Source organism: Aptenodytes patagonicus, chromosome 24, assembly GCF_965638725.1.
Source record: "Aptenodytes patagonicus chromosome 24, bAptPat1.pri.cur, whole genome shotgun sequence".
In the NCBI taxonomy this organism is placed as follows: domain Eukaryota; kingdom Metazoa; phylum Chordata; class Aves; order Sphenisciformes; family Spheniscidae; genus Aptenodytes; species Aptenodytes patagonicus.
The window spans coordinates 4,466,966-4,494,044 of NC_134972.1; the positions used below are offsets into that span (position 1 = coordinate 4,466,966).

Below are 27,079 nucleotides of genomic sequence, written 5' to 3' on the forward strand. Positions count from 1 at the left end.
GGCCCGGCAAGCTCAGCCGCTGCCACCGGTGCAGTCCTGCCGTCCTTCCTGCAGCTCTCCTGGAGGGCTGCCGGCTTCCAGGAACGGCAGGCGTGCAGAGCAACGTCTGGCTTTGGGTTTGCATCAGCAAAGTCAATAAAGCCAACGGCTTCCGTCTAGCCTGTAGGAATCCTACCGGCAGGAAAAGGATTTTACGCTTTCATTTTAGTTTTCTTTGCTCAGTGAACCATTTGTTTCTCTGAAGACAAAGAGGAAAGGAAAAAATTCATCCGTTATATAATCCCTGTGATTCATTTTCTGCTGCTCTTTATGTGTTGACACAAACCATGCTGGAGAAGGTGAAGAAAGTATGTTTATTTCTGGTTGAAGACTGATTACATCACTATCATGGATAATGTAATAGAATAATTTTATACTCTTGGGAGAAATCTATGAATATATATGAAATCTATGAAATCTAAGAATAAATATGAAAAAGTAAAATATTTTGTTTCCACTGTCTCTGAAGATGAGTGATGATTAAGTGCTGTATTTACAGGATAGTTATCATACTCTAGACTCTGTGCTGAATAAATATTATCTTGAAAGGGTAAAAAAATCCATTGAAATATTTTAACTCACCACAAAATTAAAAAAAAGAAAATCCATGTATTTGTCCAAAGTGAAGGTTAGTTACATGTTAATTATCAAATCCACACAGGATCATTGTCCAAGAAAGCATCCTCTCCTTGCTGACCAGTTCCTCTCCACAGAAGAAGCCTCGGTGGCTTTCCTTGTCTCGACTGATGAACTACTACTGGTTCTTCAGGCTGCAAGACAGAAACGAAGCAGAAGTCACTCTCCCCCCTGCCGTTCCTGGTTCAGAGCTGGTTTCTGTGCACCTCCTGAGGTCTGCCCACGCGTCTTTCTTTCCACCCTTGCCCAGGCAGCCTCAGGAGCATCTCGCTCCCCTTCCCCAGCGGACGGTACCCACTCCCCCCCACCGCCTCTTTTAGCAGCCGAAGCTCCAGAGAGATCCAGCACTGAAGGCAGATCCTAGGTGAACCGGTACTGGGGCAAACCTGCAAATTTTCTCGTAATGACCAAATAATTTTTTAATGTGAGCAATGAGGAAACTTCAATTCTAAAAAAATATATAAACAAACTCTTTCCACCCAAAAACATATTTGCAATTTTAAGGATAGTTTTGTATTTTATGAAAGAAAAATCGATGTAACAATTTGAAAAAAGTGTACTTTCTTTAGGTCTTCAATTTAAATTTGTTTAAGACCCTAGCAAACCCTGCAAAACTTGCCTTGTTTTCAACCCAACACATTTTTGGCCAATGAGGAATTTCTCATTCAGCAAGCATTGGCAATCTCAGGTTTACACTTTGAGAAATCAGTCCAATGTTTATGTTTTACATTAAAATAATTAATCCATACACCCGACACCATGAAACAAAGTTGTACCAGTCATTCTGGTTTTTCAAATTATGATCAAAACAGAAGATATTAGAGATAACTTTATTTTCACCTATATTAAAAGGGAAGGGAGACAATTGAATCCTATAATGAGACAAAGTATTACACATGCTCTCTTCATAGGCAGTATAATTATTCAGCTGCTCTCTGGAACCGAAATAATGACAAATTAAAATGCCTTTCAATTCCATCTACCTTTTACAACTATTCATCTTCTGGAGTTATTATCACTCTAAAGGCTTCTTTATATTTTAGGCATCAGCCACTATATGTTACAGAAAGCACATGGAAATTGTTACTGCTACCAATAAAAGTTGCAGTCATCAAGGTAAGAACAAAACCATTTGGCTTTGTTGTAAAGTATATGGTACAACTCAAGTACTTAATATAATTTCCTGAAATTTATTGGAAATCTTATATCAAAGAGTGCATTCGCTCTAGGTGAGGATGCACAGGAGGGAACTCGACCTCCGAGCGCTGGGGACGGGGGCTGGAAAAATCCAGGGGAAACAGAAATAACTTTTTGCATAAAATCCAACACAAATTAAGTCAGGAACTGCCAAAGCCTTCCTCTAGTCCTGTCTCCTGCTTTTTGGCACGTCATAAACTTCCAAAGCCCCCAGTGCAGGGACAGCCGCGAAGGGTGCCCGAGGAGGACAGGCAGAGCACCCACCCAGCAAACACCCAGGACCTGCCTTCGCAGCGCCCGGGAAACGGCGGGACGGCGCTGCCCTGCCTTCACCGCTCCTGCTGCGTGCTTTGCCACGTCAGATACCACAACCAGGTACATGTTTCAGCCACAACAGGCTGTAAATATTTGTTTACACTTTCTTAAATAGATTGAAAAAAATACAGAAACGCAATCATGGTGAAGGGTGACATATCTCTAGGCACGATATTTACAGTATTTTGATTAGCTGCGATTTCTGAATAGCCAAGCAGCTTGTGTTAATAAATACCCTATTCCAATTAGACATCTGTGTTCTCAATCAGAAAAAAAAAACACACCACCACCAAAAAACCCTCATACGCACCAAGCCTGCTGTCATTTGCTCCTCAGCAGGCCATTAATCATCTGGGCTTTCACAGCATGCAACCCAATGACTAGGTGAAGGGCTGCACAGGAAGATCTTCAGAGCACACCTTCCAAACTAGAAATGACCATTCTCAACCCCCAGGCACTCATTTTGACTGAATACTGCACTCCGGTACATTTAGATTCCTAGAGGATTGATTTTACTCCAATGATAGCTGCAGGATTGGGTCCCCTCTCTGCAAAAATCCTAAAATTAATCAGAAAGCATGAGTTTGAAAGGGAAACCTAGACATGTATTAGCATCTATGAATGTGTAAATGAGTGGTTATAAAACCCCAGAATACATTTGTGAGCTCTAGATGTGGCAGAGAGATCTGGCTGATCAAAGAGACAAAACAAAGGTGAAAAGATAAAATTCTTCTTTATGGAAGTGGGAATCATTATCCCCATATAGTGAGACTCTTAATTACTAGGGCTGGATCTCAGCCTCCGATCGCTGACAGCCAGAACGGCAGAGGATAGCTCACAGCTCTCGCTATCCGGCACATTATTATAGCGTTTGATATATTTGCAACCAGCCCAGAGATGGCACTAACATCAAATGTGGGTCTGGGCTCTGGTACTCTGCCAACAGCATCTTTGGTCCTTTCATCCGCAAGCCCCTGAGGAGCTACTTCAGACCTGGAACCGGGCCCTCTGGTGCATCTTCCCCAAACACAGCTATTTCCTCCTGGATGCAGGGACGAACACAGCACCCTGTCCCCAGTCCCACTGCCCGCACGTGCTAATTAAAGGAGGGAGGCACTTTTTGCAAAGCCCTAAGTTAACATTTCACACGAGCATTTCTTTGACCCAGAATCTGAATCTCCTCTGGCTTCTTTCACAACTACCTGGGACTTTAATTCTCTGTTGTTTGTTGCAAGTCGCTTTTAGCAGTGATTCTTCATCTTTCCAGTTTACATAAACCAGAAAAGAGGGAAGTTTTGTTTCTTTCAGCCTACAGTAAGCAGTAAGGAGCAAGGCTGGCATGTGATTCTCTCCCAGTATTTCAGAGATAACGTGCCCTCATTCCTGCAGCTCCTCACGAGCCGGTGTTTTGGCCACCACCGGTCCCCATAGAAACGGAGCTGCTGGTGCTGACCACGGTCCAGCCAAAGCGGGCACCGGCACCGCCGCCTGCCTTGCGCCTTGCTCGTCATTCCGCTGCTCTTCTGCCCATTGGGAGAAGGGAGAAGGGGAGATTAAAAAAAACCACTTCTATTTCTGGAAAGCAAGTCAAACAATGACTCAATCATCTCTACACAGTTCATAAATACCTAATTAAAGGTTTAGTGCTCCTCCCCGCTGCAGATGTTCCAGAGTCCAGCCACACTTCAAAACCTGCTTCTGTGCCGGCATGTGTGCATGCAGCCGCCAGCGTTGCTTATCAGAGCCCCGAACTGGAGCTCTACTTTCTGAAGACATTTAAAAAGCAGCCCTTGCTCGGCTGCTCTGTGTGAATGCACATTCCCATCAGAGCCATGATGAACACTGCCTGACCCCTGACGTAAGCAGACTGGATGCCAGATTTGTGATGCCTTAAAAGAAATATTCTCCTGTATCTGATTCTCCTGTATCTGAGCCCCAATTCCTGACTTTATGATAGGATAAAAAAAGGATGCATTTTTTCCTTTATTTTCAAATATATAGCTTAAAGTACCTACACGCTGGAGAAAAACTGGGAGCTAGTAGACATTATCTTGCTTTGCATATTCATTGGCCAGAGGGATAAGGACTAACTCAATATTAGCTACCTCCTCCTGCATCTTTTATTCAACACCAAAATACCAGCCAAGACACTTTCAGCTTCCCCCTCCAACCCCTTTTTTCCCCATCTTTTGGTCAAACAAATTCAGTCGGAAGCATTCAGCTAAGCCCCTGAGATTCCTGTAAATAACCAGCTAAGCTCTCCCCACCAGACACCCCCAAAGGAAGAACAGGTCAGCTGCCGGGTACGCAGCCTTCAATTCCTGCTTTGCTAATGGAGTTCCAGTACCATCAGTGCCACGCTGAGAAGTGATGGAGGTCCAAATAACATGGCCTGCTAAGCAGTAGTTCAAGGGCTGCTGTACAGTGGGTTATTTAAAGCAATTCTAGCAGTGGCTCGGTTGTGTGTTGCTCTCTGGAGAGCTCTAAAGAACTATAATAAATACCCACAACTTGACTCATTCCTCATAAAAGTTCTTCTCTCCTAAAGCAGCTTTTCAGAAGACTCATCTGCCCAGTATTTTTTGGGTGCTACCAGCTTCCAGCCTGCAATCACCTTCCCTGCTAACCTGTCCCAGAGCAAAATCCCTTTCCTTTACAAACTGTTCCCCCCCCCCTTTTTTTTTTTAATTATATGAAGTATGACAGCTACATAAAATGTTTTGTTGCCTTGGCAACTGCAATCCACTGGCTTCAGACTGAGTTATAAGGAAGAAGACAGTCTTGACACTAACCAACAATAATAAGAACAGCAAAAAACAGTGGGCAAAACACTCTCCAGGGTACGCAGGAGTGCTGCAGGAGGGATGGCTTCCTCACCTGGCACCCCAACGCAGAGCACAATTGCTTCACCCTGCACTTGAGAGCCAAGGTGCTGCGATGACCCAGCCTTGCTCTGGGACAAAGCGGCAGTGGAAACTCGGCAGAAGTACCAGGTTTGGATTTGAAAATTAACTTTCTTTGTATAGAAGAGGTAATTGCTTGTAGAAAGCTACAAAAACATAGATGCAGCCCTGCCAAAATCTGTTGTGTTTCTGCTGCCCTGCACATCCCTTTGCGTTGGAAACAGGGCTGAGCTGAGGGCACGTATACATTCAGTCACTCGTACAATAGTCAAGACACGATGTAGAATAACTTTTCACAATGTATTCATTTACAGCACTAGCAGTGAAGATTTCTTCATCTTTGTCTGCACTATAGACAATTTCTGTAGTCAGGAACATGAGCTGTATGAACTGCTTTACCTTCCTGAATTCTTCTGCTACCTGCTATTATCACAAGCGCCCAACCTGTGCAGCCGGCTCTGTACAAACACCGTGTACAAGGTCATCTCTGTATACGTGGCAAATAGAACTACAGTCATGAGACACCCCCCCCGACTCATTCTGGGGCTGTATCTCTGGGTCCAGCCACATTCAGCCGTGCACATGGCTGTTACAGACCCTTTAGACCATGGGGGGGATAACTGATTCAGGATAAAAGATATGGGTAACTCATTCCCTCAGTCCCACATAGAGGACAATGAAGCTGCAAAAACAGCTTTAAACAAGGAGAGTAAAATCTGGTTACATACTAATTACAGGGTGGGAAGAGCTTTTGTTGTGCACAAACCCAAGCTGCCAATCTACTGTCTCCCATGCTTCTGCACTTTCCTATAGGCGATGGAGAGATCTGTGCTGTGCTCGGATACTTAGCCTCAAAGAAAATTGTATAAGAATGAACAATGGATGGAGGAAATAGAATAATCAGAGCAATTTCCCATAGAAATCGGTCAGACGAATGTCTCTAATTGGCATTCCATTATTACATTTGTAACATACTTTCTTTTGAATTTATTACTTCCTTTCCTCTTGTACTGAATGCCCATGAAAATCTCTTGGGACCAGATTTAAGTCATTATGAATAAATGATAAGAAACTAAATTTAGAAAGACTGATAAGAATATTAATTTGCAAAAGAGGAAGGTCCTCAAAAAAAAAAATTGGGAGTCCTGCAGGCTTCTGCACCACTCTGGTGTTCCCTGCACAGGCTGGCTTGATCCTCACCGAGATGAAAGAGAAATGGGCCTTCCCATCAATAATTCATGTGCTTTCAGAGCTCTGGGAACGCCTGCGAGTGCCACCGAGCCTTGACGCTAAAATAGTGCAATGCTGTTTGGCTTGCTGGCATCTCAGTGAAATGGGCTGGGACACCATGAGCCTCTGTAAAGCAAACCCAGCCTTCCCCGCACCGCCTGCTGCTTCCTTCCCAACCAGCCCGTGTGTTCAGGACAGTATTTGTCTGTACCCTGCTGCTTTATCATCACCCCCCTGGTTCCCTGGCATTTCTGCTCTGGAGGAGTCGCTCTTGTGAGTTTGAGCAACTGCAGGAGGTTCTTCTGCCGAACAGCAGCAATCCCCCCACCACGGAATGGGGATTCCTCCACTTCCCCATCCTACAGCCTGGCCTCCTGCCATGTACGCTCAGTCGGGGAGTTGAGGGTCTTCTCCCCAGTGGACAGCAATAAAGGGATGTGAATTATTGTCTCAACTCCTGCTGATTCTTTACCCAGATATTCCCTTCAATCCCAAGCTCTGCAGTGAATGCGCTCCCTGTTAGGCTCCTACTCCAGCTACAGAAAGAGATGAAGAAGATCCTTAGTCTTTGCAATTTTTGTCAGAGTATGTCAGAAGAAAACATTTGGGAAAGCAATAGATGCAGAAGGAATTATCTTTCTGCAGAACTGTCTAAGTGTGGAGATGACACTCTGCTAGTTGCAGGTGACTGAAAAACAAAAGCAGAAGGCGTGGGTATAAAACAGAGGATGTGAGGCACCCTCCTGACACTGAAAAGGAGTAGCGCATCTTTTCTGCACATCTGTATTTCCTGTCCATAAGGCTGCTCTGATTTGAAATGAACTCCTTTATCCTTTGCAATAATACCAGCAGCAACAACAGCAATAATAATACAAACTCAGAACGACTGGGCGGGGAAGGATAAATTACAGCTCTCTGCCCGGGCAGCACATCACAACTGCTCTCATTCCAGGTTTCCAATGGGAAGAGCTGTCTGCTCTGTTTTCCAGTAGTGGGAGTTTGTTGCACTGGGTACAGACGCGGACCCCATCAGCACTGTCCTGCACGCTGCACACATCACCTGGTGGAGCAGGGGTGCACCATCAGTTAGATGTGTTAAAAAAGAAAGGGAGATGGAGGCAGTAAAGGACTTACTGAAGGTCCCAGATTGCTCGTGGCACAGCCTAAAACCATGTCTTGCTTGCCTGACCCCAGCCCTCTTCTCCACAAAACATCTAGACTGGTAGGTGTGCTGGATCACTACGGCCACTCAACAACTGCCTCTCCTTCCACTTCACCCATCCTCTGCAAAGAGCAGGGGGAGAACACCACCTCATTAGAAAGTCTGACGCCATCAGTTCCTTCTGCTAATTGAGATCCTGACTATGACTACACGCTCAGGTCCAGAAAGGGTAGCATTTGGAAGACATTCAAATGCTCCATGAATAAATTGGATAGAGCTAATGTGAATAATACCAGGAATCTTAGAAGGTCCAACATCAGCTGGGGAAGGTCTGCATTTATCCTTTGGTAGCTTAAGCAAAATTAGACGTTAGTACTTATGGCTGGTTCTGATCATCCTGCCTCATCTTTCAGACTGCCCTTAAAGCTACCTGAAGTATTTCAGTAACTAATGACACATTTTACATCCCTCCTCTAATCTGGGCTGTCCTGAGTGCTTCAGCCTGAAACTGTTCCCAAAGCTCACATGTAAATGTATTGAGAGATTAGTTCACTAATCTACTCTCTGGTACCATGTATCTTTATCACTTCATTTTAATAATTTGTACTAATTGACAGAGTAGACTCCCTCCAAGTCTCAAAGTTGGGTAATACATAATTGCTCTAAATCACAGCACAAACACTCTCGCTTGAAAACGCCTAATCCCACTACACTCCCAGTGTCTCTTCTGAGGTTTAACACATGAAGGAAGCTGCAAACTCTGTATCATTAAGCACGAATGCCTGTGGCATCAGGACCAGACATCGTTACTGTCTTGGGTTACTGCTGCCCATTTCTTCTTCATCCGTCCCAAACCAGTACCCCTGCTCAGTTTGAGGAGAGGATGGGCAGATATTTGGGTTCCTCAGCATCCTCTGACATTTTCAGTGGGGAGGGACAGCAAACCTATACCCTGGCTGAGGACACGGGGAAGAGCTGTGCAAAGCTATAAGGTACTCTGTGCTGTAAAGGCATACAGCACTGTCACGAGCAGAAGTAAGGAGTGCTCCTGCCCAAAAGACGATAACCTATCAAGGACAAGCTGAGGACAAGGGGTGTCCCTGAGGACGTGCGGAACAATAGCCATGTGTGGGAGTTTCCTGAGAAGGGGGCTAGAGGAGGGGTCTGCAGGAGAGAAGGAAGATGTTCAGGAAAGCAGGACATCCCCTTAACACACTTCACCTCTCCAGGCAGGAGCCCCTGTCCCCAGGACATCTGCAGGCTCATGACTCCCCAGCCCCAGCTGAGCCTGCAGGATTATCCCAGAGTCTTTAGGCAAAACCCGGGAAACCAGGACAAACCTCCAGCAGTGAAATGCAGCAGGCTGCGTGGAAAGCGCAATGAGCTGACAGCAGGATTTCACTGGGGCACGCCGTGACTGGGGGGAAATTAGGAGCAAACAGCCCTCTCTGCTTCGGTGGAACTCCAGGAAGCCCATCTGGGCTCAGCCCTGCCTTTCTCAAGCTGGAGATGCCTCCGATATATGTGTTTGCAAAACACCCAGAGCTCCTCAGATGACAGGGTTATCAAAGTGTAAAGCATTACAATATAAGACAGGAGGCCACCGGGAAAAGCACGAAGATACCCACTTGGTCTGATGTTTGGAGCCCTTCAGGTGCGCGTGGTACTGCTCTATCGAGTTCAGGGTGACATTGCAGATGTTGCACGTGTAGCTGCGCTTCAGGCCTGCAAAGAAAACCCAGAGTCATTAATTGTGCACTGCCCTCAGCACCGGCTGTGCATTTTGGTGCAGGCTGAGGGCAAGCGCAGGGCTGCACCAGGAGGAAAAACACCTTCGTAGCTAGGCTACAGACTGTTCAGAATCAAAATGGCAGCTGGAAAGTATAAATGAGTGAAAATGGCTGAAGAAAGTGGGGGGGGAAGGCATTAACCCTTGCCCCCAGCAAACTTGTAATTAATTAGAAGGTACTCAGATCTCAAATTTCATTTCCAGTTTCCTAGACATTTCTCTTTACAGTAACCCATGTATTTACTTTTCCCAGTCAGGGTATCCAAGCATTAGTGAAGCCTAAAGGAGTATTTTTAAGAGGCACAGACCGAGCAGAACCAAGCAGGGTTCAAAGGCAAATCCCTCCTGGAGACCACGGTCCCTGCAGTTCATCAGCACCGGCATCCCTCCCCTGTGGCTTTCTCACAAATCATCACTGCCCTTAGACTAACAAGCACACGAGGCCCCATTTATTCCCCTGGCTTTTTGGTAGCGAGCACAATTCAGGGCAATTCCTCATTAGTGTATTTAGGAGCCAGATCACTTAGGAACCCGAAGCAAATGGCCATGTTTGCTGAACGCACCCACTGACCTCCGAGAGCCAGCAACTCGGCAGCCTTCATCTGAGTGTCAAAGCTGGAAGCCTGGCGCGGTTACCAGGTGGCCATCCAAAAGCTGGAAGCCAGGAGCTCATTTGCCTGACGGATTTAGTCTTGGCTGCAATACCTGTCTACAGCCCCTGACCGCAAAGCAGACCTTGCTTTACTAATTTTAGCCCTTCACAGATACAACAACAAACAACTATTTATAAAGCTGTTGCTCTTGCTGCTGGCCAACTGAGTACCACTGAACTAGAAATAACATCTCAGCAGGTTTACGGTAGAAATGTTATGAAATTTTGTTGGGTTTTTTGTTTTGTGGGGGCTTGGGGGGTTTTGTTTTGTTTGTGGTTTTTTTACCTTCTAACAAATTGCTTAGCTGCCTCTGCTACTTCCCATTTCATTGTTTATTTGATTGCCACAGTTACAAGTGATTTTCTAAGTAAATATACTGCATTTTATTTTATTGTGATGTAAATAGCAGAGAACATGATCTAAGTGCAGCAGTGCAGTTGGCTGAGCAAGTTAACGTGAGAGCAGACAGCGCGGGTGACTCTGCTGGACTCCAGAGAAGTGCACAGGTCATAAGCATGCAAGGTTTATCTCCTGCTATCAAAAAGTAGACAAATGGTGTCAGCAGCACTGAACCAAATCACACAAATACCCCCAGAGCAACAGAAATGGGGACTGTGGCCCGTCCCGCTCCCTGGGTCACAAAAGGGCAGAAGCTGCACCCTCAGATGGGGGCCACTGGACCCACGGAAAAGACACCCACCCCGAGGCGCAGCACCCACAGCTCCCAGCACAGGAAAAGCGCTTGGTTTAAACAGCATCTGTCTCCTAATTCACTGGTCTGCCTCTGGGCACAGATTGCAGGGAAGAAAAAAAACCAGGCAATTAAGCAGATTCATGCACATCTCAAACAGAAGCTGCAAAGCGATTTATAAGCAAAGTCACCAAAACAGTCTCTTGGCGCATTCACTGGAAAACATCCAAGCTGAAGAACTAAACCCAACAAAATCAGCCTGTGCTTCGCCTATTCAGCTAAGATCAAACTTCACATCTCTGAGACATCCACTGCAGACAAGACACTTATTCACCTGAAGAGTGTGCATGCACAGAACGTGAACAGGAGACTGTAGGATTATAACGGCAGGCACTGCCGACCAGAGAATGATAATAAGAGAAGAGCCACCTTTCTCTGTATGCAACTCAGAAATGTCTCCAAACTATTCCACTGATTGTCATGTAAGGTAAAAAAGGCAAGAGACAGGAGATGATTTATGGATATAATAAGAATTGCTCATTTAAAAATTGTAATAGCTTTTATCTTGCTACCAAAGTTCAGTTTTTTACTGGAGATTGATACTCAGACAGGGACAGTTATTACGGCTTTTCTTCCGACACCATCCTTTCCACTCCATGTTATTTCAGACCTTCTAATAAAGTGAATTGTCCTGGGTAGGTCCCAGGGAAGGGGGAAGAAGGTCAGAGTTAAGGAAGATGTCCAGGGTTACGGATGCAACCTCTGTACAGCACAGCCTAAGAAAAACAGTTGCCTGAGATGCCCAGAGAGATACAAAACCCGCTATTCTCAACACTATTTAGTGTACTAAAAAGGAAAATTTTTTCTTCCTCATTTAACAGTTTGCATTTCAGAATTACAATTTAATGACTTAAGCCTGAGAGTATTTTCAGTTCTCAGCAGGACAAGGAAATCAAGATTTTGCCGCCTTTGAAAAGCTGAAAATCTAAAAATAGGAACCCAGCAGGCAGGCAGCAATCAGAATTAGAGGTGAAGGAGAAAAGGCCTTTTCCCCAAGACAGTGTGCTGCCCAGTGGCTGCTGAAAATGGCTGATATTATTTTTGATTCGTGTCAGTTTAGATTTCCTGGGAACATGCAGGCTCTTGTCCATTTCTGAGGCATTTATTCTTAGCGCCCTGGTGCACTCCTCCCTCCCTCTGGAGAGGATATTAGCCTGCTTAGCACATGGTAGATCAAGTAATTATTTACACACTAATGTTCTATTTTGCCCTTCTAGACGGGTTTTCACCCAAAACATTCCTCAATGACTTTTGCAATCACAGAAGAACATGATGCTGCCGGGGAAGTTCCTCCACACCTGCAAAAGCTGCAAAATCAGATTTGATTAATTTCTTCCTCTTTTTTTCTTTTTAATTTGTTTCTCCTTCCATAAGGAAGTGACCTGGCTCAAGAGACGACTACTAGCTAGGTTCAAAAAAAATCTATTTTTTGTGGGAGAAATGAGAAGCCTTTTTTAGGAACTATGACAACAACAAAACCAGTTCCTTGCCCTTCTGCAACATCTGACATTCCCAGTCCCTGTGCCGAGGCAGCATCCCGGCCGCTGGCATGCCCTCAGCAGGACGCTCGCCAGGCCCAGAGGACCAGGCTGGCATCACAGCCCCCAAGGGGTCAATACCCAGACCCCAAACACACAGACCCGGCAGCAGTCGCTGGCGGCATGCTGGGGGTGGAGGAGCAGCCTGCCCAGTGCCGGCAGCATCACCGTGATGGCACGGGGTAAGGGAAGGGCTGTGTCCCCCTGCGGCGCCCACGCGCTTCGCAAGCACGAAGGGCAGGAAAACAAAACACTTTCTGGTTTCTACAAATGGAGCAAACCTGGCAACAAGACAGGGAGGGTCGGTACAAACCAGAGCGTGGCAGAGGTCCCAGGACAGGACGGGACTCTCTTCTGCATAACTACAATTTAACTGCATTATTTTTCTACCTTGGGGAAAGAGTACAGCAGTTTCAGAGCAGATTTACAGAAACAGTCACTTCTCTGCCTCATCTAACATGTTTTCACCGAAAAGACAGAGTGCAGCTGAATGCACATTAAACACCTGTTTCCCTTCTGGACATCCCTGAGAGGGACAGCAATCTGAGGGCTCTTACTCCTGGTATGTAGGGCAAAACCGTACAAGAATTAGCATAGAAATGCAGACTTAAGTGTTTCCAGACCCTGATTCTGTTGTCTCCCTTACTATGCTGAGTGTCAGAGAGTGGTTTCTTCTCTCCTCCTCTTTTGTATTTTAACATCCTAATAATTCCCTTGGCATCACAGATTGCATTAGCATCACTAACATTACACATACATTGGCATTACAGTAAACCACTGATGCTAAAGTAATTTCTGTCCTGTCCTCCTAGAAAAAAAGGGAATTGCAAATTTTAGAGTCTCTGTGGTCGGGTTTCTGCTTTGCACTGATTCACTTCCATGAAGATCTGAACAGAGCGTTTCAAACTTAATTGAAGGGCTCAGCTTAAAAATACCAGAGTTGTGGAATTCTTACCATGGGCTGCTGCGCTCCTGAGGAACGGTTTTAATGTACCATGTAATAGTCTCTTTTGACTTTCCACAGCCATATTTCTTTGCAGAAATTGTTAAAACAATTCATTTAGAACAAGTAATGTATGGCATTCTCAAATTTGATCAGTCTATGCTTACCATAATTAACAGCATAGGCTATATACACACTTACCATTCCCCAGCTGTATCTACAGGCTCCCAAAAAATCACTTTTCCTTTTTGAACTTCAGACACTAGCTATACTAACAGTCCCACTTCTCTCAAACACCTCATACACCTCTCACCTAGGAATTTGGTCCAACATAAACATCTTCTTTAAAAATATTTCAAAAATATTCAGATAAGCATTTGAAAATAGCAACTAAGCAATAATGCAGAAGTATTTAAATAGTCACCTATATTTTTACGTGTCGTGAGGTAGCATGGAACAAAAATCAAATTGCAAATATGCTTACAGATGCATATAATTCCTTACTGAATTTATTCTTGATGCAATAGCAATGGTTCTATAGTCAAACCCTCTCTCCATAGCTGGCAGCTCCTGTTTCCTTTATTAAGCCAACAGGAGTCAGAAATCACGTACATTCATGCCACAACGCAGGGAAAAGGATGGAAAAGGCAGCACGTGGCTGACACGGGCGGTGCGTTAGCACCCTTGCTGCAAGACCAAGCCCTCGGACCATGCCGTGACCACTGCACGGCAGAGATCGGGACCGGGGAAGTAAGAAACTGGTAATACTTTAAATTAAGGTAATAAGGTTCTAATGCTCAGCAGCTAATTTAACAGCATACATTAACAGCAGCCTTATTGAATCTTAATTACTTGTGTAGGTGGAAACACCATCAGCGATTACAGTTCCTAACTGGGGACACTGATTTTTTTTCCACCAGCATGTCAAGGCTGCTCATGATGATGAATAAGGGGGAATCCTGTCCCTCCTCCCCACATCCAGCACAAGAGGGACTCGGCACTGCTCTGCTGCAGCGGCTCTTCCCACCAGCTAGAAAATGTGGCTGCAGAACGGGCCAATTCTGTGAACTCGCTCATGCTCAGCAGAATCACACGTCTGCTAGCACACATGGGTACGTTTTAGATTGATGGAAACATTGCCGGGGCTGGACCGGCCGGTCAGGAAGACACCAGAAGCCGCACCGCGCTCCCCAACACCGCACTGCCCCAGGGCGGCCGCGCTCCTGCTCGCCTCGCGCGGATGGGCGTTCCTGCAGCAGAACAAGGGCTGCAGGAGCTCTCAGCTGAAATCCGGCATCCTGAGACGGACTTGTACAGGAAAAGTATTGAGTGTGATATGAACTCCACCAAAACGAGACAAGGAGAAAGGAAACTAGCCTCAGGTAAACAGCAGGCTGAAGCCACAGGGCAACAATCACCTCCAGAATATCAAAATTAATAGCATTTGATCTCACTGGAGCTTACCAAAGCTGCCAACTTGGCTGAAACGTTGGTTTCATAAAATGCACTGAACCAAAGCGTGTTGGAGTTGAGTATTAGCTCAGCAGGCAGTCTGCAACAGGAACGTGGTCCCGATCAGAGCAGTCTGTGTTAGGAAATGCTGAGCTCTGTCTGTATTCACATCTACTTTTGCATTCTCACGACATCAGCATTCCCTACCCTGCATCACGACATGCACTCATGTAAAATTGAATGTACTCTTATATCCATTAAATAAAATATTAACAAGTAAAGTCATTAATGTCATTCTGCATAAAATGCATTAAAACACATTCCAGGGGAGTACTTATTAAATCGCTTTTTACTAACCAAAAGTGACATCACAGAACGAAAAGTATTTATAAGGCATACAAAGAAATTAGGAGCTGAGAAGGAAAATTAAACTAAGCTCTTTGCTTGATTTTTCAAGATAGCATCTGCAACTATGACAATTTACCTGAAAATACAAAGGCTTCAGGTGACAACATCCCTGTGCAGCTGTCCCGATTCTGCTTTACTGCAGAGGCTGCTGTATTTTATTTTAGGGATTCACAGTGTAATCCCCTTGAAAGGCACCAGTTTCTGCTCCAGGGCCTGGTGTTTTTCTTGTTCACCAGGGACCAAGTGTCCTGGGAAGAAGACCCATGTTCCTGCGGTTTACAGGATCCCATCTAATCAGCTCCAGGTACACAAGGCTGGCCCTGAATCTGTCTCCATCGCTTTGTAAAATTCAAGTTTTACTGACAGGCATCAAAGAGAGCCCAAGGTGCCTTGGCAAATCGTTTGTTGTCACACAAAAGGTGCTGAAGCACAGGTTATGAACACTGATGAGACGAAGGAGGGTCTGCCTGTACATTAAGTCTTCTGCTCATTTTGTTCATTCAAAGGTGTACATATAGGAGAGGAAAGGACACACTGAATCCACTTAACAAAGCCCAGACTTTCAAACACTGCACCAGCCTTCAAAGAGAGCGCATTTTGCTGCGGGGTTTTGGCTCAGCACCAGCAATAAGCAGAGTCCATTACTAATTAAATTCCCCATGAATGAGATCTGCCGGTCTCTGTTGCGAGGCCTCTACCCCTGCAGAGCCCACCTGCATTACAGGAGGAACAAAAGAGAGCTCAGCGATGGATAATGCCAGACATGAAGTAAAACTGGTGAAACGTGACCTGATGGAGCAAAAACGCAATTCGCTTTCTGTCTGGCGCAGGCTGTGGGAAGGCAAGAGCTGCCAGACAGAGCCGCACCAGTGCCTCTGACGGAGCAGCTTCTGCTCCGTGTTGCTGAACAGGCGCAAGCTGTCAGGGAAGAGCCCAGAATTCAGGGTTTGTTACCATACCCATGGGTTTTTGTCTTTTTATGATCTGCTCCAGGATCTGCTGGGGCGCAGCAGCAGCTAGAGGAGGCAGCTCTGCAGGAAGAAAACTCTTCATTTCTCCCTCTTTCAGGGCATGTCCATGCGCTCTCCTAACGAGTAAGAGCAGAGGGGTTTCCAGGCCAGCCCTCAGAGCAGGGGGTCCTGGACCGGCTGTGCTGGCAAGGCTGGAAAGCCGCACAAAGCCGCTCGGAGAGACCGGGCTGGACCCTGCCCAGAGCAGCGGTGTGCACTGCCGAATAACTCGCAAAGCGCCCTCCACTCGGCCAAAGCATGTGGACTGTGTGCACTCGCGTGTATTGCAGCTTTAACTCAATACAGACTAGAGAAATGGTGCTGTTAGTGAGGTTTCTTTTTCCTTTTTTTTCCTCCTCTTTCTTATTTCTGAGAAGAAAATAAGACTTCAAAATTGCAGGATGAGCACTTGGCAAGAAGTATCAATGTTTTTGTTTCCTATAAATATCAGTTGTCTAAAAATATATCTCTATTCTTATTTCTCCAAATACACATTCATATTTATCAATAAATATTTTATTATAGCCATTATCAAAACATCAAAGGCTGCTGGAATGTTTTACTTCAACCGACACTGCTTGTTCCAGGCTCACATAATGCATCAAATGTTCGTCTCCCACAGCAGTCAAAATAGAATTAATATTTAAGTTGTGATGGGAGAAGCCACCGGGGGTAGCGTAGAAAGGAAATGAGTTTGCATTCTAGCGAATACCGAGGCAGCAAAACAAGCGCAGAGCAAAGAGAGCACACAGCTATAATCCCTACCAGGTTCTGTCGAACACCAAACCCGCTGGACATCGAAAGCAATGGTCAGACAAGATTTCACTGACAACCTCAGACAGACTGCCACTGGGTATCTCTGAACTGCCACTGTTATCATTTCTCTTGAAGTCAGATATGACTTCATCTGCCAAGGTAAGGCTATTTTCTCGGACAGAAGGCAGATCTCATGCTGTGTTGGCTATTGCAGAGATCTACCTTCTACATCTGTAGAGATCTGCTCTAGCCTCACACCTAAACGCATACAGGAGAGCATATCACACTCCCTAGTTAAGAAAAATTGTGAAAAAGAGGATTTCCCAGCCATACTGCTACTCCAGCAGCAGAGGCAAGCTTTGCAGGACACCATCAGCAGACTCAAGGACATCTTCCTTGGCTCACTGAGTCTGGCTGGGCAGCTCGTTGGCGTTAGAAAGCACTGGACACCCGTGAACTGAAGACTCCGAAACAACAGCCTGGAAGTATCCAACCAGAGGACCAAAGCTGGCTTCCCCCTGTACCTGGGGATGTGTACGGCCACGGCACAGCTCTGCAGTACCCCTCTCCTGCAATCGATGGACACTGGCAGAACCACACTAGATTCAGGTGCAAATCCCAACCATGCACAGAACCACCATAAAGTTAAAAACCAACGCGGGCTGATGAGTATGTAAAGCCCTCCAATTTCAACTCTCCTAGGCACAAGCTAAATGAATAAAACACTTCACAACTGATTTATTTACAGTTAATGACATCCTCAGCCACTCTTGAGCTTGGCACAGTTCAAAGTACTAAGCAATTCCATGTTATTGTCCCATGTTTTATTTCCCCGCATATTTTCAACAGCGGGCAGTGACTCAGCCACATGAATCATTTATGGCATTGTGAGTCACACTAGGTAGCACACAAAGGATCTGGATAACCATTACAAGGTTTATTTGAGATCAAGAAATACACAATATACTGCATAGACATTGGTATTTAAAGGAAAATTATTTCATTTAGCAAGGGGAGAAAAAAGGTATTTTAAAATGTTAATGCAGTGTCTTGCTGGCAAACCAGACTTCCTCTCCCGTGTGGTTTTGAAAATCAAACCTGCACTTTTTCCTGAACCTGCTTCAGTCAAATACATTGTGTGCATACAGGAGCATAATCAAGACCACAGAGAAAACTTCAACAGGAGGCTCATACCTCTCCTCCTGTAATTACACCTCTATATTAAAAAGGCACTTTGTTCAGAATTCAGTCTTAGCTGTATCCTCAGCCGGCATAAATTAGCACATCTCCATCAACAGGCACAGTGTGACGGAGCCAGTCCTTCATCAGCACCAGGCGGCGGCTGCGACCTGGAGGGACCAGGGACGCTCGGGGGCTCTGGCAACCGTGGCTACCAGCTGGGCTGCGACTCCGCTCCGCACGAGGGGGGCTCCCAGAGGGATGCAAGGCCCAAATCCAGGTGACTCCTGGGCACAGCCCCCACGGGGACCCCACAGGTGCCAGAGCCCCTCCCGGCAGGGCCAGGATGGACGGACAGACAGACAGATGGACAGCTGCTCTCCCTTCGGCAGGAACACAGAAAACTTGTGTTTAACAGACCCATAGCAAATGCTCGGTTCCTCTTTTCTGCTGCTGACCCAGGGCCATTGCCATGTTTTACAAGCACTAATGAAATCACAAAAGACAGCTAATGCCCCACTCTCCATCAGGGAGATGTAGGGAGTGCTCTGCCTCCAGCAACAAACATCCCCGTCCCCATTTCCCCGAGGGGCTGAGCACTTTAATGTGTTCTCCTCTCTCAGCTCACAGGGATAGTCCACATTTGCTCGAGGACAGAAGTGTGTGCTAATGGAAGGGACTATTTCAGGAAGAGGCAAAAGAAATACCTAGGAAACAACTTTTAAAGGACACTGCTAAAACTGCAGACTGTCATCTTAGAGGAGAGGACTTTTTTTTACGGTAGCGGGAACCTCAAAGCAGTAGGAGCACCGCAGTCTCCCCTGCACCACGTGACCAGAGGAACAGTGACCGCGGCGGGCAAGGGCAGTGGTGCTGTGGTCACTAGATCCCATGGGGAGCAGGTCCTTGCTCTCCGCATACTGGTGCTCTCACCTCTCAGCTCTCCCAGGTCCAGGGTCTTCCCCAGCTGCTCCAGGAGGTCGGCCCTGGCCGCGTTCTTCTTGTGCTTTTTGCCATCGTAGTGCTGCTGTGCCATCATGGGGTTGTTGAACCAGGCTGCGCAGAGCTGGCAGTATCTGTCCGAGTCTCTCCGCTGATGCGGTGATGGTACCACCGGGGGACTGTCCGTGTGTGGCTGCTTTAGGGAGCTCAGAGTGGTTTCTGTAAAAGGAAACGTTCAGACATGAGCTCTTCCAGGCTAGTGTTGCTGTCTGAATAACAACAGACCCTGAGGCAGATCCCACATTAGACACAGGGAATAATTAGCAGCAGTTACAGGATCCCACTGGATATTTTGGATGGTACTGCTCGGAAATCTACCATATCTCATAAAAAAAGCAGCATGAAAGGATAGCACAGGACTGTTCCTCAACTATCTGCATTTCACTAGCTGGGAAAGGAGGATGCTCTCATTGCATTTACACATCTTATCACTGTTGTAACTAAACCTGCTAAACTTATCCTGTTTAAATTGCTACTTCCAGGAAAAATTGCCAGTGGAGAATAAACAAAACACGCAAAGCCATCTACTTCTCAAGATAGAGAGACAGATTTATCATTATCTCAGGATTCTTATTTTTCCATTTATTTGGTCTCGGAAAGAATACAGAAAGCTGTAGTAATTGTAAATTGTCAGAGATGAAAAAAATATTCAATAGTCAGTCCCCTCATTCAAATATCTTCACCTTGTGAATTGACAGGTACCAGCAACCCACAACCTTAATTTAATCCCATTTCCCTTCAGATTCACCAAGAGGCCATCAGGGAACACAAACACGATCCCCAAATAATTTCAAAGAAAAATGGGTGATTAGTCTTTACATAATGGAGCTGCACCTTGTTTGTCACAGTTTTCCTACTTTGTACAATATAAGTTACAAAGCCATGGAAAAACAGTTTAAAGTAAAATAAAGTTCAGATAACACTGGGATACAAAAATATACAATGACTAGCACTTAATTATCACACCTCATTCAAAAATTTGCTTTTATGTGGTTTTCCTTTTCTTTTCCAGATGAAATGCCTGCTATCTAAATAACTAACAAACCACTCTCTCTGTGATACAAGAATAGGAAAATTTTAAGGTGGTGAAGAGGAGCTCGATCGCTCTCCTTTGATCAAGAGGCTCTGTGCTATTCCCGCTGAGCCCTGATGACAGAACAGGTTGGCAAGTGACGAACCCACCTCAGTGTCTGATACCAGGAATGGCAGCAGTGAGCAAACCAGGGGTATATTTAGACGTATAATTACGACCGAAGCCCACTGTGATTGACTCCATGGCTCAAGAAAGTTAATATTGTTATAAATCTTCTGCTGACCTGCTCGGGCAGGGACGTCTATTAACTTTCCTCAAGGAAATTGTATCTTACATATAAGGTTACTTACAACCTTATCAATTCCCAGGGGTTCATAAGCTTCTATTGTTTTGATGACAACTGCCAAGGTATCAGAGTTTCATGGCCTGGACAGTTGGTAGAGGTACCATCACCCTCCTCGCCAGGCCGCCTCTGGAGAAACACCTGGAGAAGAGTTTCCTCGCTTCTGCTGCTGCCACCAGCACTCTGCACAGCACGAGCGAACTGAGCTTTTTCGGGGACTAGTTAATAAAGTGATTACACAATTGGCTCCTGCGGAAGATATTTCTTCTCCTCATTCTGCTGTCTCGCGAACCGCCCGCCCGCTCGTTTGGATTCATTTCACCCCACCAGAGGATTCCACTGCCTAATCTCTGCCCGCCCTCTATTTAACTAGCCTAGTTAGAAACCAAGCACAACGCCAACAAAGAAAACCTTTTTCCTTTGCCCCAGGACCCCGACGCCCCTTGCAGCGTACGAGGGCCGGGGACGGCACTCGCGTATGTCCCGGCTCTGCCGAGGCAGCCAAGGTCAGCGGCTGCTGTGCTGCCTCCTGAAAACTGCTCCTGACAGAGCTGGCGGGCAGCAGGCAGGGCTCAGGAAGGACCCAGCTGTGTTTTGCTCCTAAAACCAACATCTTTTCTAACACCTATGGTTCCAGCACGAGAAACACACCCCCAGCCCCTCCAAGGTGCCCACAACATAAACAAAAGCGCAAGTACACCAAAGAGCAGAGCCAGGGCCAACATGGTGATTAAGAAGAAAATTAGGACATAACAATATTGCTTGTCCCAACTAAGATTACGCAGACTTTGCATATGCTTGACTCATGAAAAGCAAGCGTAGCTTGCCTATTCCTCACATATTTTTGCGACTACCTGCAGGCACTCCCCAAGAAGCCTCCCTGCAGGAAGGAGTCGGTGCCAAGAGCTGTCCTGCGCGGGGATTGCGCACAGCCCCGGGGGTGCTGCCCACAGCCCCGGGGGTGCTGCGGGCACCCAGCCCTCTGCCACTCCTCGGGGACAGGGCTGAGCAGCTCCAGGGCACGGGCGAGGCACCAGGACTGGGCTGCAGAGATGTTTGGGCATCTGGACCAGTATAAATAACCAGTTATTACGGCAGTCCAGGAGCTCTGTGATATATTTGACTTGCTGCTCTCCAGGCCCCAGGCTATAAAGTTAAATTCATCAGATCTTTTGGTCAGCTTTCTCCTTGTTTATATGTTAGCTGCCGCCAGAGGGGAACCAGGGAGGCTGAAGTTCACAGAGCTGGTGGTGTCTGCAGGAGTTATATCTCCCACTCACTAAAGAAATACGACTGAGGCATCCTCTGCTGCTCAGCCATCAGCCGGACCGGCGGCCCCGTGGGCTGCACATCCAAGCCCCTCTTGATGAGGCTGGTGGCTTGTGCTCATCCAAATGCAGTGCAGGAGGGAGCCCTGTCAGTGGGAACGGCACTCCTGCTTCGAGGGATTGCACCAGAGCCCCGCCATACCCACCCCAGCCCTGCTCTGAGCCCACCACAACGCCTGGCTCCCCCCGACCCCATGGGCTGCAACCCCCACGGCAGAGACCCTGCATAGATCCAGCACCAGACCCTCTGCCCACATTGCACGGGTGCTCCCACGTGGTAGGGATTTCCTCTTAGCACACACAATACAAAATATTTTCTTGTGCAGCCACATTCCTCAGGCTCCATTTACAACTACCGCTAGTCCTAAGGCGTGCTGAACCCAGCCTGGCAATGAAAACATCCCGTGTCTTCCAAATCCTCCTGAAGAGAAATAGATGAAAGTTGACTTCTCCACAAATGTGGATTTATGTAGCACATATCAAAATGATAACTACTACAGAACAGAAAATATCATCATACCCTGAGCAAAGACATGAAAATTAATAATAAACACTCACAAAACGTCAAGTGTTAAAAATGTTTCTCCATCTAAAACACAAACATAAAAGCTGCTAGTTTGACTATTTCAAGTATTTCAAAATGCTAAATAGCTCATGACAGTCTGCCTTACGTTCCCTTCTGCTGTGGGAGGGAAGTGAGAAAGTCTTACTTTCCTGCAAGAAGCAAAATACAAAGTTAGAAACACTTTCGCACTCTGGCAATGAACTAATCTTTGACTTATTTCTTGCATGCAAAGCTTTTTATTCATAGCTGTATTTAAATGGCACCCAACTTTTTATCATTGCCACTCTCCAGGAACCGCGCATGAGAACGAGAAAGTAAGTGAGCCACGATGATGGGGCACTAGAGAAATTCAGTTTTGTTCAGAAGACAAATCTAGGACTAAGGTAGACTCCAGCTGCTGCTGGACGGATCCTCGCACCCAAACCTGAAAGCCATTTATTCTGTCCCCTTCAGCACATCTGAAACGCAAACCCCACACTAGGAACTAGAGAAGAAGGAGGTAAAAAAGCCAAAGTAACTTCCTGCCGGCAAAATCACACCCTTATTCCTCACCCCGAATGCAGGGGAACCCAGTGCTGGCATCTCTCCTCACGGGAGCCGGTACACATCAGCCCCAGCCCTGCGGCCGCGGCACCTCCCCAAGCCGTGACTCTCAGCGGCTGTGCGGCACTGCTGGTGCTGAAGGGCTAACCTCCACCTTCCTGAAACGGTGCTTGCAGGTACCCGCACTTTGACCAATGAAGGCACAGCCATTTCCCCCCCACAATTCTTTGTTTTGTAACTCATACTGATGGCTGGATGCAAGCTGACAGAAGGTGTTGGAAATGACTAGAGAAATTCATCAGCAATAGTGGTGACATAAAGCCTCTGAGGGCTACAACCTTGCACAGGAGGAGCAACAGAAAAGATCACAAATATTTCGCTGTAGTGATGAGACATTGCTTTCCTATTGTGAAAAACCCAACTGTTAAGGCACTTCTCCCTCTCCTGAAAGCACCAGCAGAGAAATGAAAGATCTGTATTTCATTAAGATGATAAAATTGAAAGGGAAGGTGTAACTCCATACGGGGACTGAGAATAGATGTACTTTTCTATGGGATTGGCGAGGCAGAAAACCCAGAATATCAAGCAGCAGTCTGTTCGGAGGCAGAACGCAGTCGCCAGCGCGTCCACGTGCATCTGCAAAACAGATCCAAGCCCTCCTGAAGGCAGGTGACGGATGCTGCAGCTTAAGGTGACCAGAAAGCGCATCTGGATTAGCTAGTAGGAATGGCGGGGGGGAACAGAACTGTCAGGGCACAGAGTAGAATGTACGTTAATGTCTTGCACCGCTTTACATACTATGCGGAGCGCAGGCTGTTCAGAGTTTAGGATTGATGTAACCTCCCTGGTGACAAGAGGGAAGTCTGTTCTTTACCAATTCAGCAGAGTTGAGATAAACATTTCACCTTGCGGCATGAAACTCATTGGGAAGCCCCTGAGCTGCTCTCAGGTATAATATTAAGCAGTGCTCTGGCACTACACTGCTTGCGGGGAAGAAAGCTCAGCGCTCAGACACACGTTGGATGTCAGCAGCAGAGGAGGTATCTGCAGAAATCCTTCCCTCTGCCACTTTCTGGCTGGAAACAGATGTGAGTCCAGGGTGAAGCCGCAGGGTGCTGTATTTGGAGAGGAGCTGCTCTGCAGAGGTGAAGCCTCAGGGAATTTCTGGCCACCAGCAGTGGCTCCAGGTCCCACGGCAGCCTTGCAGCACAGCGTGTTTCAGAGCCAATGCCTCCAGGAACCATGATCAGGAACAGAATTCCAGCTGCAGACATTTTTCAAATTTTCACCTTTGCTGAGAGTATTACATATTTTTCAATGCTATTTTTTTTTTTCTTCTGGAAAACACTGCTCTTCAAACAGCTCAAGAATTCTTCCTAAATTTCCCCTGCAGTTTCAATTGCATTCATTAGTCTTCATTTTGTCCCCTAAATTCATTTTGTTACTGTGTAATTTAAAGAGATGTTGTGCTCCACGGAGGCAACTGTATGTCTGTATGAACAAAATGACTCCTGCAAAGACAGTTGTGCAAAGAATTTCACAAATTCTTTCCTCCTTTTACACACAGACCCACTAATTAAGCAAATGGTCAACACAGAATTTCACAACAATTTAGGGTAGCAGAATAAATTTTTGTGCAAGGCTGAAAATCAGACATTGCAATCTGGAGGTTATTACCTATTTTTACTTGCCTATTGCCACTAAAATACCTTTTCAGATTAACTGTGTATGTTTAATCTCAGCCATAATAAGAGCAGTTGGGGAACTTTGAAAACATTTTAAGCTTGCTTTTTTTTTAAATTAAAAGATTGAGAGTTCAAATATTTGTGTGGAGTCTTTCTCACTTTTTTTGATCACACGTGAAAGTAAAAAAATACTTTACTCTTAAGAGCTTAGGGAAACACCAAATAAAACATTCAACCCATCTAACCATCTGAAGGATCACTGTGTTATGATCAGAATAGCAGCCTGATCTCTTTTAAAGATGCTAAGCAATTACACTGCAAGCATGAGCTCATGCCTCCCGAACCACCAGCGCCCACTCCTCAGTCATTGGGCTCAACTTCCAGGTCCCCAGAACATCAGAAGGGGTTGGATCCCTCAGCAGCGACACATTGGTTATTATCATACCTCTTAATTGCTGCAAACTAGCAGCTTACTTCTGAGCAGATTAATCCTATATTAAATGTTATTTCTCTCCTTTAAGAAAATCAAAGGGAAAACAAACCATGACTCATCCCACCAGGTGATACGGAAAGCACCATGTCCCTGTCCCACAGCTCCAGCACTGTCAGAGGGGGCTCTGGGACTGAGTGCACCCAACAGCCATGTAATTACAGGGAACCATAGCAAGGAACAGCTCCACCACCAGCACTTCCAACCTCCATCACAGGGGTCTCAAAGCTGATGCTGAAACGTTCACAGGCCTTCTGGCAGTCAGGGCTTTAAGGACAACATACAAGAGCCTCCGGAGTGCCCTTCCATGGAGCTGGGGAAGAAAAAATGGCTAGATAATCTCAGTGATGAAATCCTATCGAAAACATCATAGCCACTGCTCAAATCCTGCACAGCCACCTGCCATACCGCAGCCAGGCCACGCTATTGTCACAGACACAGGTGAAGCCCCTGGGGATGGGACACTCCTCCCCTGGAACATCCAGCATGCTCAGGGCTGTGCACGGTCGGCTCCCAGGACTTGTAAGCACCAGAGCCTCTGAAGCTCTGTCTGAGGGACTAAAAGCTCCCCGGTGCCAGCCATGAAAGGACTGGGAGAAAAATCCAGTGGAAAAATGCTGGGTGACTCTGTAGGAAGCCCAGAAAAATGCTGTGTCCAAAGGGCACATTTCTGAAAGAGCAAGGAGGTGCTTATTAATGTATTCCTCCAGCTCAGCTTCATCAGATCAAGTGTCTGGAAGAGTTGATGAGTCCTTGAGTTACTCTTTCCTAGTGATTACTACAGCTGAAGAGCCCATTACTCTCGGAGCACGTGGTGCAGCTCACTTAGAGGCTCTGCAAGGCTGATCCAGATTAAAAAATTAGACAAAAACACAATGCAAAGTTGCAGCTCCTGGAAAGCCCTGCTTCGACAGGGCTCTACAGCCTTGGTATCCACGAGCAGCATGGCATGGCTGGTTGCTGCATGGTCTAGCACAGGCCCCATGGTAAGTCAGCCTCAGCACCACTTCAGAGAGGTCTCTAACAAAGGAAAGGGTACAACTGGTTCTCATCTACCTATTGCCAGTCCACACACATCTCCGATTTCATTATCAGAAATGTTGGTTCACCAGAGTCCAAGATCTCCACCGGCACCTCCCCTGCTGAGATCAATTCCCTCCTGCCATCGATTGAGAACCACTGCCAAGGGTTTGTCCACCTGCCTTCGCACGGCTCCAGCTCCGCAGGCAGACCCCAAGCGCCTGGCTGCTCCCTCTGACCTGCCCAAACAGCTCCAGACTCACGGGGTCCTGACCGTGACGATGGTCCCAGAGGTGAAAACAGCGACTCTTTCCCCGCTGGTGGGTGAATCCGAATCGTTGACTTACATGGGAATCAGTCCATGCATTATTCCCTGAAATTCAGCACCCCTGTGACTCTGAAACTCACCTGAATTTGACCAGAAATACTAGGTTTTGTGGCAGGTCCTTTGGTGCTGGAGGATAAATCGCTGGAAGGCTGCACATGAGGGATGGGGTTCTGAGCTCTAATGCAAGCACTGGACAATTAAATATCATAAGCAAGTACACTACTTCTCCCGGTGCCCTTGTAATTATTTGCCAGCTGCAGAGAAGAGCCTGAGGAGTCCTAAAGTGAGTCAGCTGCAAATTATCATATTAGTTCATGTTAGATCCGTCCTGCTGGCTCACTGTGGGGATGGTCAGGAGCTGCCAGCACCCCCTGCCACCCGCAGGATTCACACCCGGTACCCAAAGTACCAGGCAGTTTCCAGATGCACCTCAGTGACTCGTGAACTCTGCTGCACCTCCACTTAACCAATCTTCTGAGAGCATGCTCGTTAGTTAAAACAAGTAAGCCACCGTCTAAAGTGATTCCCCGTGTTCCCTCAGGCAAAGACGGTAACATTTCCCAAGCCAATCCTGGTAAAGGACAAGTGATATTCTATGCATCAGCATCTACAGCCTGTAAAAGCAACAAACACACACACTGAGAGTGTGCACACTGCACAGTTGCACACACAACCCTCCCTTATTTAATCACATCTAGGATTTATGCACATCATGTTAGGCAGGACGTAAAATGCACAGCTAAATTTATATTCTGTTCTGACGGAAGTGCCACTGGTAGTA

General features: G+C 46.4%; 1 protein-coding gene across 1 annotated transcript in view; it reads right to left on the bottom strand.

Moving 5' to 3' along the window:
• Positions 1-336: 336 nt before the first annotated feature.
• Positions 337-27,079, bottom strand: part of ZMAT4 (zinc finger matrin-type 4) — a 71,179-nt gene continuing 44,436 nt past the window's right edge. The window contains 3 exon segments of the mRNA XM_076358918.1: positions 337-809; positions 9,111-9,207; positions 18,895-19,122. Coding sequence (XP_076215033.1) covers positions 794-809; positions 9,111-9,207; positions 18,895-19,122 — 341 coding nt within the window. The 3' untranslated portion in view covers positions 337-793.